This window comes from Haliotis rubra, unplaced genomic scaffold, assembly GCF_003918875.1.
Source record: "Haliotis rubra isolate DU_JTF1 unplaced genomic scaffold, ASM391887v1 Scf264, whole genome shotgun sequence".
Classification (NCBI taxonomy): domain Eukaryota; kingdom Metazoa; phylum Mollusca; class Gastropoda; order Lepetellida; family Haliotidae; genus Haliotis; species Haliotis rubra.
In genome coordinates, this window is record NW_025766714.1 from 1,039,174 (window position 1) to 1,052,730 (window position 13,557).

General features: G+C 40.0%; 1 protein-coding gene across 1 annotated transcript in view; it reads left to right on the forward strand.

The window, feature by feature from the left end:
* LOC124280295 (transient receptor potential cation channel subfamily A member 1 homolog) overlaps positions 1-12,126 on the forward strand; it is a 106,561-nt gene extending 94,435 nt beyond the window's left edge. Inside the window, exons 23-30 of the mRNA XM_046716194.1 lie at positions 380-549; positions 2,397-2,514; positions 4,468-4,602; positions 4,874-5,074; positions 5,172-5,372; positions 6,651-6,719; positions 7,298-7,471; positions 9,287-12,126. Coding sequence (XP_046572150.1) covers positions 380-549; positions 2,397-2,514; positions 4,468-4,602; positions 4,874-5,074; positions 5,172-5,372; positions 6,651-6,719; positions 7,298-7,471; positions 9,287-9,433 — 1,215 coding nt within the window. The 3' untranslated portion in view covers positions 9,434-12,126. The remainder of the gene's footprint in view (positions 1-379; positions 550-2,396; positions 2,515-4,467; positions 4,603-4,873; positions 5,075-5,171; positions 5,373-6,650; positions 6,720-7,297; positions 7,472-9,286) is intronic.
* Positions 12,127-13,557: the final 1,431 nt, after the last annotated feature.

Genomic DNA, 13,557 nt, shown 5'->3' on the forward strand with positions numbered 1-13,557 from the left:
TCACAGATGTACTGTATATATTTATATAACAGATTTACCATATATATTTATATCATAAGTGTACTACATATACATTTATATCACAGATGTACTATATATATTTATATCACAGATGTACTATATATATATATATCACAGATGTACCATATTTATTTATATCACAGGTGTACTACATATATAACGAACCCGTGAAGGTCCGGGTTAGGATGAACCCATGTCATCGGTTCCCAATTGCACAGATCGACAGTCATGTTGTTGATCACTGGATTGACTTGTCCAGACTCGATTATTTACAGACCGCCGCCATATAGCTGGAATATTGTTGAGTGCGGCGTAAAACTAACTACATATTTATAGCCGATATATCTTTATATCACAGGTGGAGTGTAACAGGGACGAGCTGCTGCAGCATCCTTTGGTCAGCAAACTCATCAAGAGGAAGTGGTGGCATTTTGGGGCCTACTACTATCTGCTTAACTTCATCGTCCATCTTATCTTCGTCTCCATGGTCACCAGATACATGCTCCAGTCTACCCATCCCCGCAACTTGTAGGTTTATTACTTCTACACCTAACCTATGATGAATGATTCCTAATGTTTTACATGGAATATGCACAGGGCTCATCTAAATATCAATACAAGTATGTTTAAACACTACTGTTTTTTGTTTGGTGGTTCTTAAAAATGTACCCGAGAAGATCCGGGTTAGAAGGTGCCTCCAGTAAACCATGCTTGTCGTAAGAGGCGACTAACGGGTCAGGCTCGCTGACCTGGTTGACATGTGTCATCGGCTCTCAATTGCGCAGATCGATGCTCATGCTGGTAATCACTGGATTGTCTGGTCCAGACTGGATTATTTACAGACCGCCGCCATATAGCTGGAACACTGCTGAGTTCTTTGATTGGCATTCTAGAAGTTGGGTAGATGAAGAATGAGGACTATTTTTATGGATATACAACTTCTTTATTCTATATAGGCGCAGTTCTACATAGATTCTTGACAACGACATTAGAATCTATGTCGAAACGTCACCTATATAGAATACAGAAGTTGTATATCCATAAATATAGACCTCATTCTTCAAACTGTTGAGTGTAGCGTAAAACTAAACTCACTCACTCACTTGAAAAGGGGTAACCTAAGACATCAATAACCGTATTATTCTGAGTTTAGGTCCTTGGCAGACTGGAGGCTAAATGTTTGGCGATCGGTGACTGTATGTCAGAAATTGTTTGCTCATGATATTACTCACTGTGTTTCTACACACATGCTCAGTCGATTCAATCAGCGCTTCACTCTAAATGTAACAGTAACCTTACAATATACTTACAAACACTTTACTGTATATTGAAGTGGTGTGAGTGGATGTGATACCGAGACTGCACACAATAGTGGCAATCAGTGATCCACTCATATAATGCTACTTTCATTTTAAGGTCAATGGAATGGGTCCCGATGGATAATCAAAATAGATTATTCTCTGGTTTGCCCTTTCATGTTTATGGCAGAGGCCGACAATAGCCCCATCCTGCTCCACCCCCGGCCTTCCTGTGTACTAAGACTTAGATCCCAGCTGCATCACAGATGATCTATTTATTCATTGATATACTGATAAAATATAAATCATAAAAATACCAATATCACTAACTTATTTTGTCCAGTATATGTTATATTTGGGATTACACTTTTTCAGTAAAGTACAAATTCTAGTACTTTTTGGGTTGAGTCCCATCCGGGATTCGAACCCACACCCTCAGAGTCAGGCACCTAATCACCAGCAGCACACACTGAGAAAGTGTAATCCCAAATATGACATATGTTACATTTGACCACTTTCTAAATGGCATTGTGTAATCATAGCTTTCGGCCGTAGGAGCCGTGCCAATTTACACTTATCACAGGGGTACACAAAGTCCGCAGTCTAGACTACCAGTTGTCCGACTTCCATGTTTGTGGAAGGTTCGGTGGTTGAGTGGGTTAGGCGGCTGACTTTGTGCCCTGGCGATTACGTGCCTGACTCTGCATCACTATCCACTATTTTCTCGAACATACGACGGGAGTCAAAACAAAATAAAGCCAAGGGAGGCAACTCTGGAGCGCTGTCTCAAAGTGCGTACCGCTACAAATACTACAGCCATAGAACATACATGATGCGAGATGTGAGCCAAAACCCACACGCGAAACTATAAACATTGTAACCCATAATAACTATCACTCAAACAATGATATTACAAATTACAATAAAAACCAAACACTCTCGTTACAGACTCAACCCAAAAAGTACTAGAATTTGTACTTTACTGAGAAAGTGTAATCCCAAATATACCATATGTTGCATTTGACCACTTTCTAAATGGCATTGTGTAATCATCGTCCCAGATGTCTTCTCTTTTAGCACCGAAACTGAATCACAGGCAATCAACGAAAATATCTGTGACAAGAGCATCAGCCCAGCTCTTGTGGTTGAGAAGATCATCCTGTACGTTCTCATGGCCTTAGGTGTAGTGTTTGAGGTGAGTTGCTGTCAGAATGTTCATTTTCGAAATCGTTGAATAAAAGTTGAAATCATCCCGTTTGTCATACAGTCTTGTGGAGAGATCTGAATATGAAATATTGAGGCGGTCTCACTTGTCTCTTTAATTTCAAGTTCATGTTGGTAAATCAGTGGAAGGGAATTGGCCAGTTGATGGTGGTTACTGAACGCTATTAGATCATCGATATACCGGAAGCTTCAGTTAAACTTCTTGGCTAAATGACCGTGTTTTCGTTTTGCCAAACCGAGCAGACAGTCCGAGTGTAGCAGTTTGTGCCTACGAGGATGCACAATTCTTGTCAAAATTTGACATAAATGTTATCAGTGAGGTAGTCCAACTTCTCACGCATTATGGTCTCAGTAAACTTTAAAGGACACGTCCTTCACCTCTGAAGCTAGATATAAGTATATCTTCCCTTCACCGACCACCCTCAACCCCTGTACGTTTGTCATTTGGGGTAGTGGTGTACAATTTGAAAAATCTAATGTTTTGATACAACTGAACTCTGAGATCGTTCCTGAGACCTAATGGTTCAAGTAAATCCTTTTCTATTACTTTTAGAATCCACTAGGTATTAAGTCCGCTTGTTTCAAATGCTTTCTGCGTATATCGAGAAAGTCCTTCTTGATAGTTTTAAAGATAATGGTTAATATTTGAGACAGGGATTTGGTGTTGCATTTACTGGAGGTATCAATATGTCTCTTTTTGTACGGATGCTCCTCGACACCATTGTCAGCATCTGACATGATGACGGATGCTGTTCGTCTGTCTGTATCTTGCTTACATTGTCACAACATGAGGTGACAATCTTGTTTGCAACATGCCTACTGCCTTGGCCTTTCAGATGGTTAAGTTGCCTGACAACAATATGAGGTGACAATCTTGTTTGCAACATGCCTACTGCCTTGGCCTTTCAGATGGTTAAGTTGCCTGACAACAATATGAGGTGACAATCTTCTTTGCAACATGCCTACTGCCTTGGCCTTTCAGATGGTTAAGTTGCCTGACAACAATATGAGGTGACAATCTTCTTTGCAACATGCCTACTGCCTTGGCCTTTCAGATAGTTAAGTTGCCTGACAACAATATGAGGTGATAATCTTCTTTGCTACATGCCTATTGCTGTTCCCCTTTGGTATGGTTAAGTCTTTGGCACTCTTCCTGCACACTGCATATATGTCAAGGTCATACTTATAGAAAGGAATGCTTAACCAAAACGATCCCTGAAGACCAGGGTGAGTCTTCAGCAACCCATGCTTGTCGAAAGAGGCGACTAACTGGGTCAGGTTTGTAAGCCTCGCTGACTGTTGGACACATGTCATCAAATCCATGGCCAGTTGCGTAGATCGATGCTCATGATGTCAATCACTGGATTATCTGTTCCAGACTCGAATACTTACAGACCGCCGTCATTTGCTAGAACATTCCTGAATGCGGCGTAAAACAATAAACAAACGAAAAATAACAAACAAGTTTAATAATCACAAACGCATATTCATCCCTTTATGTACATCAAAACATCTTTTGGACATTTTCGCACAGGTTAACACCAAATATTAGATCTTTCTACTTTCTTTTGGCTCCATGAGAGTAATTCAATTCTACAAAAGTAATAACTCTAAAACAGGATTTCAGATGATGATGACAGATAAAACGCGAAACGATGCGGCAGAAGATATTAATGAAGCGGCTATAAAATCAAACCGTAAATCATCCTCGAGCACTCTCAAACTACGCAATAAGAGCTACCTTCTCATAAACCGACCTAGTCAGTTGTTTGATTCTCATAATGTTGAACGCAAGGTAAGGTTACGAAAAGTAGGATCTTGAAACGTGATGTGGACCAATGCACCGACCTGCTGCTTTCGGGGCAGAACAAGGAAGCAGTTGGTCGACAAGAGACACACAAGTATGAGCAAAAGTTTGTTCCAGGTACTGCAGATGTACAATGTGAGGACAGCATATTTGTACGATCTGGAAAATTACGCTGAGTGGGTGGCCTACATCTGCACGTTTCTCCTTCTGCTGGAGTTCACTGACTGCACATCAAACACAGGCTACAGACAGGTCAGACCATCTGTAGCAGTTCTAGTCACATGTAATAACGTATTGACTCATGTAGATCGACATTCTGTATCATAGTCAGGGTCTTATCGATCATTTTTGTGGAGGTCAGAAACATCCAGCCTGAAATTTCTTGCTTGTTGTAATCGTTTTGCTAGTATGGAGTAGAGTTTTACGGTAAGAATTTATTGAATTGGTTCAGATTTTTAACACCGGGGTGTGTTGAACATACCTATTAGATTGGAATCTAAGTTAAATAATGATTTTTCTACAGCCATGGCAGTGGTCTCTGGGCGCTTTTGCTGTTTTCTTTTCCTGGATTGACCTGGTGCTGTACCTCAAGGCCTTCACGTCCCTTGGTCTGTATGTCGTCATGTTCCAGCTGGTCTGCTGGACTTTCCTCAAGGTCTTTGTGGTCTTCTTCTCACTCATACTGGCTTTCAGCCTCGGATTCCACATTTTGTTACAAAATCAGGTATGTAGTTTTTCCTTTGATACCTCCTCTCACCCTTCAAAACAAGTACATGACTGGAATTACTGAGTTGCCATTCGTTCCTTCCTTCTGTGAATAGATTCCATTTAGAGACGTGGCCAACTCCATCTTGAAAACATCCGTCATGTTTATTGGGGAGATGGATTATAGTGACATCTTCCATGCTGGTCTCACTGACGCCACTTCAACAGACACCACCAACTTGCTGTATCCAGCAGCAACGTCCGTTCTCTTCACCACCTTCCTCACATTGGCCTGTATTGTCTTGATGAACTTACTGGTAAGTCACTCTGTTGATGATATTATCCACATGAATGTACGCAGTTAGTGAGTGACTAAGTATTCACGACCCAACTGTACCATTACGTACTCTTTAGGTATGTTGGTTGGTTGGTTTGTTGTTTAACGCCGCACTCAGCAATATTCCAGCTATATGACGGTGGTCTGAAAAAAATCTAGACCAGACAATTCAGTGGGATTGGGATACGATGGCATGTGTCAACCAAGTCAGCGAGCTTGACCATCCGTTAATCGCATTTTACGACAAGCATGGGTTGCTGAAGACCAATTGTAACCCGGATGTTCACTGGTCTTTTAGGCATGTGAATACTCATGTTAATGTACATCTTCAGTCGCTCAGAATGGTCCCTTTAGGAAAGCAGGCAGGGTCTTCACGGGTCTTTTAGTAATGTGGATGTTGCATGTTAATGTACATCTTCAGTCGCTCACGATGGTCCCTTTAAGAAAGCAGGCAGCTTCAATACAGTGATGCAACCAGTTTCTGTCTTCACAGTTTCTGGAAGGATTTCACAAGATCGTTTGTATATTTGTAGTACCTTGTAGTTCTTATTTATGAGAACCTATAAAAAACATTTTGAAATTTATCTTTTGAAACACACTTGTGATATGACAATAGAGATTGCTACACGAGGGTCGGATAGTGTTTGTAGAGCGATACATTAAACACAGCATAGTGAGATGAATGTCAAATGACAGGTATAAGTGCAGTAATTTGTTGCTAACACATCCTAAAATCGCATCATTTCAGAACCGCAGATGGCAGTGTATAGTAGCGCTCGTAAATGACATCTTCTTGTTTCCAGCCTAATGCTAATATCTATCGTGACCCTCTACAACAAGGTCGCAGCTACAAGTGTGGTGTGATGCTAACCAGATACGAACAAAGAACATTTATGTATTAAACATAACATAATGAAGATTTCATAACAGATTCAACTTAATTCGACTGAAACACGAGAAACATATCAGTTAATTAGGAACACATTCCTTCACAATCTGACCTCAGGTCATTACCATGAAGTAGCCAATGAGGGCTGGGATTACAAACACATATATTTTATACCAGCTGGTTTTTTTAGCTGCTCGTTCAGTGGAGTTTACGGATAGGCGATAAAATGTGGTAGAACTTGAAAACAACATATTGGAGCATAATCTGAATTAGTTCTACAAAGGAATTATTTTCATTTGCTGGATAATGGTACCAGGACACAGCGGTATCAACCTTTTACTCGGTCATGCACATTTTCAATGTGTCTAGGTCGGTCTGGCTGTTGATGATATTAAGGGAATCCTACGACGAGCAGCCTTCAAGCAGACAGCATTACATGTAAGTAACTTACTGATGACGAGATGAAAAAATCAAGGTCTTCTGTTTTGGTGGACTAGTGAAATTTACCACGCTTAAGATGATATTGTAATATCATGGCAGTGGAGGTAAGAATTAAGGCCTGGTGTCCTATGTTTTCGCCTTACACTTTCCCCACCGGACTCCCCAACTGCTCACGTGTTTTGGGGGATTAGACTTGCACAAGTCTCTAAGATAAAAATTCATAGTCTAAATGATAATTTCTAAAAAATAATACATAACAGACTGGGGTCTTTAGACTACACTGTCCGCTTGTCTAGACTTGCCTCTTTGAAGGATAGAATTACTATACATTCATGGACTGAGCATTCATTACAGCCTTGGAACAAGACTATTTGGGGATATACATGTATTAATATAGACCACGTAAAATATATTGCTTCTCCCTCACCTGCGGACAGAATAGTTTAATGCCACAGATGACGTCAACAGGATCTTCACGAATAATTCAGTGTTTGGATTGTAGTGTTTAGTTTACTGCTTTAATGAAAAGAAACAGGTGTTAGTGGATGAATCCTTGTCATTGATCACCCTAACAGATTGAATTAGTCCTGGACGTAGAGAAGGTTTTGAACAACAAAATAAGAGCAAAGGTGTACAAGAAGAGAAACAAGATCAAGCAAACCAAGCCTTTCTGGCCGTGGAAAATGTTAATGGACTTACCGATGTGGTGGTGGAACCAGAAAGTCGAGAAGGAGGATAACTCTGTGTTGGTGAGTCGGAAGCTTCTACTACTGCGAATAGATAATACACTTCCAATCCACGTTAAAGCACACTCACTAACTCACTGACTCCGGGATGAGTGAGTGAGTGAGTGAGTTTAGCAATATCCCAGCTATATGGCAGAGGTCTCTAAATAATCGAGTCTGGACCAGATATTCAAGTGACCAACAGCATGAGCACCGATCTGCGCAATTGGGAACCGATGACATGTGTCAACCAAGTCAGCGAGCCTGACCACCCGATCCCGTTAGTCGCCTCTTACGACAAGAATGGGTTACTGAAGGCTCATTCAAACCCGGATCTTCTCGGGTACATTTTTAAGAACCACCAAACATGGGTCACGGGTGACTCCTGGATGAAGTTTGATAACCTGTGTTTTAGAGTTACTAGCAATGTTGTCGAGATGTTGTTTTCAGTGTTACCAGTGATAACTGAAGGTACCAGGGCATTATGACCATGTGGCGTTCTATCTCGGGTGTATATTACCGGATTGGTTAGTGAATTCTACATCTTTGCAGAAACATGTCTTGCTCACTGATAATGCTCGCACACTACAATTTTTAAATTAACACATGGTCGTAAGTTTTTTGAATAATGTTTCTGTGCTCATGTGTTTTGAAAACTGAGAAATGGTTGCATGGAGAGCCAAATATTTCCATTTTTTTCATTTTTGACAAATATCACATTTCATACAGATCTCCGTTCGCAGCAGCATATTTAAGACACATTTTTCATAAGTGTCATATATCTATTACCAATTTCACATATATTAAACAAAAGAAAACTTCACATGTGTTACTATATGTCCCCAACAATACACATACAGAACAAGTGTGTTGCTAGTGGATAAATCTGATTTACGCTAAAACAGGATTAGGCATTTAGGTGCGCTTGGTGCACGTCTACAAGCAATAGTACCACGATGGGATCATGCTTGGATTTCACAGGGATTAACTGTCTGCAATTGAGATTGCAGCGTGGTTCCCGTGGTCTGCTGCGCCTGCCTTAACGCTCTGACACTGACAGAGCGTTAGCGCAGGCGCAACAGACCCGGGGAACCAGGCTGTTGAGATTGTTCAGTACCGCGTATGCCCCTCTCGCATTCACAACAGCAAGGCAACGTTGTCTCATTGACTACCTATCATCCATGAACATAGCTTTGAGAACCTGCACCATTCCTGTATCAACATGATACGCAGCTCCTGAATATTCTGGGATTGATGTCTCAAGGCACGATGACTTCTCCGAAGAGCATCCCAGACGCGTTCGATGGGATTGAGGTCAGGGGATATCGATTTCCACTCCTTGACGCCAATACCCGCATTAAGCCATCTGCAGGTGCAGTTGTGCCAAGCGTAGACGTTTATTTCGGTTTACCTGCGTCAGAATCGCCCCAACATAAGGACGCCGGACACGTAGATGGGCAAGAGGTTTCGTATTCAATATGATTCATTTCTCCAAATGTGAAGTTTCTATTTTGTTCAGTATATATATTTTTAATAGCACCTATTTACATTTGTCATCCAAAGTTAACAATAAACCCACTTAAAAACCGTTGGCGTCACAATGTTCTACAAAACATTGTAGTTGTAGTGATATATCGACCAACACTGTCTTCTCCGCCTCTGCCAACTCTGCATATCCCCACTCCAAGGCCATTTTTAGAAGATATATGTCAATAAGACACATAAAGACACGACATAAGACACGACAACCCCAACAAAAAAAAAAAAACCAAAAAACCAAAACAAAACAAAACCAATGCTACGATTAATGCCACTCATGCTTCGCTGTGTTTGTTTCAGAAATCCGTCGACGAGCTTACACGACAACAGAAGCGCTTAGAGAGTCTGATTGTGACGATGAATAATGACATGATGGTCCTTCTCAAACAAAATGATTCGGATGTACATCGTACTGCCAGTGTTAGCAATGGCCAGAGAAGAGCCTAGAATACCTACACAGATAACACTCCGTTCTACAAACGGAACACTGTACACTGATCCCCACTGAGGAATCACTCTGTACCATTCAACACTGCTCCTTGTCGAGAATACCAGACACCATGGTATACTACATCGGTGTCTGTGACACTGTATAGTGGCTCGAGCTTAGTGATGATAATCGTAATAAATCCATATATACTGAGAGAAACAAATGACAGACTACAGAAAAAGTAAAGCGTTCCTTTATATATACTGAGAGAAACAAATAAAGGGTCACAGGAAATTCAAAGGTTCCTTTAATATTTTCCAGTTATCGTCACCAGCTTTGTATAGCTGTGATGATGAAAACTGGAAAGTAATAAAGGAACGCTTGAGTTTTCCTGTGATCCTTTATTTGTTTCTCTTAGTTTATATTGTCAACGAATCCATTGACAAAGTTAAAGCAGTGGCCAGTCTCTACATCCCCTGTTGACATACTGAGTTCCTTGCAGTCAGGCTCCGCCCCATCACTATATCTACGTTGTATGTATTTGTCTTCTCTCCCTTTGTTACCACCGGCTTCCTTGTTACACGATTATCTGTGTACAGTAAACACATTGTGTAATTATGTTAGCCAGTACAGGTACCTTCAAACGGTAATTCAGTTCGATACAAAAACAGAATATTTATCAGAACAGAACAGAACAAGTTTATTCATAAGGAGTTGAGCTCACAGAGCCCCTCGTCATCGTTACACAGTACATTTTACATTCGGATTATGGAGGCAGGACATTTCAAAATTAGCTTTTAATATAAGCTTTGCTTTATGAATTTAGCTAGATACAACTGAGAAATGTTATTAGAGGTTTGAAACAAATGAACAAATTTGAATCTTTATGGACATTCCCAATAAAATTGGTCATGTATTTTACTCTATTTACATGATATTTAGGGCATACACAAATGAAATGATATTCATTTTCGATTGCTGGAATACCTTGCTCAACGCAAAAGTCTCATGATCGCAATGCCCTATTTAAATGTAAATGTCTACCAACTTCTATATTTAACCTATGACATGATATTCTTAACGTGTAATGTAACAGGACAGACTTCGAGGGACATTGTTAAGATACTGTTCATAGGAAAAACTATACTTAATATTTGAATATACAGCAAGTTTGGTGCTTTTATCAATTTTATCACTTTTCCATTTTTGTAAAACCCATCAACCAAACGCTGCCTAAATACATTACAAATTTTTTGTGAGTTTACACTATGTGGATTCAGCCGCACAAAACCAAAAACATGTTTATATAGTACATCCTTCACAAAAGAAGCCCAGTTATTAGCACCTTTAGTACAATTTTACACCATTATCTTAAAAGCTAACCCCAAAACTTTATTGTTTGTATTTGATAATTTGAAAAAGTACCACGGAACCCGTACAAATCTGTTAATGTAGAGAGGATATCTTCCTAATTCTCCGTAGACTGCTTCTTTAGTAGCTTTTGAATGAACTTTTACTGTTCTCTTGCATACACTTAAGGTGTAGTCTCTCAATGTCGCCGACGTATGCTACTCCCCAGACTTCACATCCATAGTTCATTGTACTGGATACAGCTTGGTTTGCTGTAAAGTCACTTCTCCGTATGTTAGCACAGAGACTATTTAGGGCCTTTAATCCTTTGCCTGCTAATGGCTTTTGACATACACTGGTTTGACAATTAGATGATATCATGATATCATCCTAAGTAGTTGAAAGTTTTCACCTTTTCAAATTGTTTATGTCCAATTGACCATTGATGTGGAGTGGATGATTTCCTTCCTTTCTCGAAAATCATTATTTTAGTTTTATCAGCATTTATAGACAGTCCCCATGTGCCACAATACTTGTACAGTGAATCTAATAGATTCTGTAATCCTTTTGGTGTCCGAGACAAAAGTACTATATCGTCTGCAAAAAGAATCAGGAATAGATTGATACAATCTATTATTATTGCATCATTGTCGCAATTCTTAGTTCCTGTTCTAAGTCCTCCATGAAAAATGAGAATAGCAAAGGGGACGTAACTTCTCCTTGTTTTATTCCAGCTCCAGTACTGATGAATTCGGAAAAGGTTGAGTTTACATTACACATGATTCAAACTTCACAGCAAATGGATTTTATTATAGACCACATTGTGCTTTTTATTCCGTGTTTAAATAATTTACACCGTAAGCCATTCCTATACACGCTGTCAAAGGCTTTATATAAACCGACAAATGAACAAAATAATTTCTCTTTCGTATTCATAAACCTGTGTGTAATGGCTTGTAAGACGAAGATCGCATCCACAGTAGAATGACCTTTCCTGAATCCAAACTGTACATCAGATATTGCTTGGTATCCATCAGCCCAGGTTGTCAGTCTCTTTGTCAGGACTGAAGTGAACAGTTTGGAGAAGCAGCTGTTCAGTGCACTCCTCTATAATTGCTGACATCATCTGTCCTTTCTTATGTATAGGGATTATCACGCCTTGTGTCCATTTGTCAACACGTGGACATCTATCCCCTACTCACACGTGCCCCACAAATGAGCAGGTCAGCCGAAGTTACGGAGACAGAAGGCGACCCCTTGGACACTTATAGTTAACAACAACTCATTGTTTTCTACTGACGGAAGGGCAACACGTAGCCCTTGAAAGTTGTTACATAGAATAAAGTAGTTGTTATCCATATAACGTCTCATGTCTTCATGTTATCAGGAGAAACATATTTTGTGGGCAGATAGGGCAAAGTGTACGTCTGGAACACTTTGTCAGAATCATTCGTTACACAATGGGGGCAAAGAAATAACTAGTAATTGTTATCCGTTTCACACCAGCAATATGTCATCACAATCTCTACATATGTGCTCTCCATAACAATATCAACCCCTGGGCAGTGGGGTAGCCTAGTGGTTCTAGCGTTTGCTCGTCATGTGTTTGATTCCCCACATGGGTACAATGCGTAAAGCCCATTTATCGTGTTGCGGATGTGATATTGCTAAAAGCGGCGCAAAACCATATTCACTCACTCGCTCGACATTACAAACCGCCCGTGTTCCGTATCGTCGAAATTTAGTTGTATGCTTGAAACGGGGATATGTGGATATATGTCTTAATATCAGACATCGTTCTTATCTGTGATGCCACAAATTAGGAAATGATATCCCCCATTTTGAAAATTTTGCTTAGGCATTGACGGTTGTAAGTTTGATCGAACAATGTTTAACACAAGTCGTATGGCGCTCTTTCAAATCTGTTTAGCATGCTCCATCGTCGTTAAAAAGTTGAGAAAAGTACATCCAAGTCTCCGAACAGCCCCGACATCGAGATCGACTCGGGATCTATTCCCCACATGGGCACAAGGTGTTAAGCCAATATTTGGTGTCCCCCGCCGTGATATTGCTGGAATATTACTAAAAGCGGTGTAAAACCAAACTCACTCACTCTCTCACATTTTAAAACTTGATCAATGCATGTGATATGCCTGCACATTAAAATTATGTTTTTGTTAACCAACGAAACAGATTTCGGGTAAAAGGCAAAATAGGAATGTCCGAAGAATTGGTCAATGAAAATAAATGATTTTATTCATCAGGATGTAACGTGTGTGTGGCAAAATATTTTTGTACTGACTCAGCATAATAGATAAATGCTAATGAGCTTCAGGTGAAACTCGAGGACTTCAGGCAATCAGCACAAACAACGTCAGGTAAATGTAGTGAATGACTGGAACTAGTCTCGATATATAAGCACGAAGACATTGTCTGTTTTCTAAATGTCTACAGCAGGTGCGTATCAACTGTCCCTTTTCTGATCCAAATTGTCCCTGTCAGATTACTCAAAATAATCCTGTTTTCCCGTGACAGTTACTGGTACACAGGAACATTCTTAGTTCGGAAGCTTTAATATCTAACTTTCCATCTGTATGCAAAATATCTCAAATTGCTGCATGTATGTATTAGACATTCTAATATTTTTTCCCGTGGACGGTTTCTGGTCAAGTTCTATCAAAGATAAAAAATATGTCCTAATAATTCTAAAATCGTTGAAAGAACGTTAACTTGCTGTACAAACGAAATTAGCTCGATGCATGAGCAAGCTTATGTGTCACTTACAGCTGTT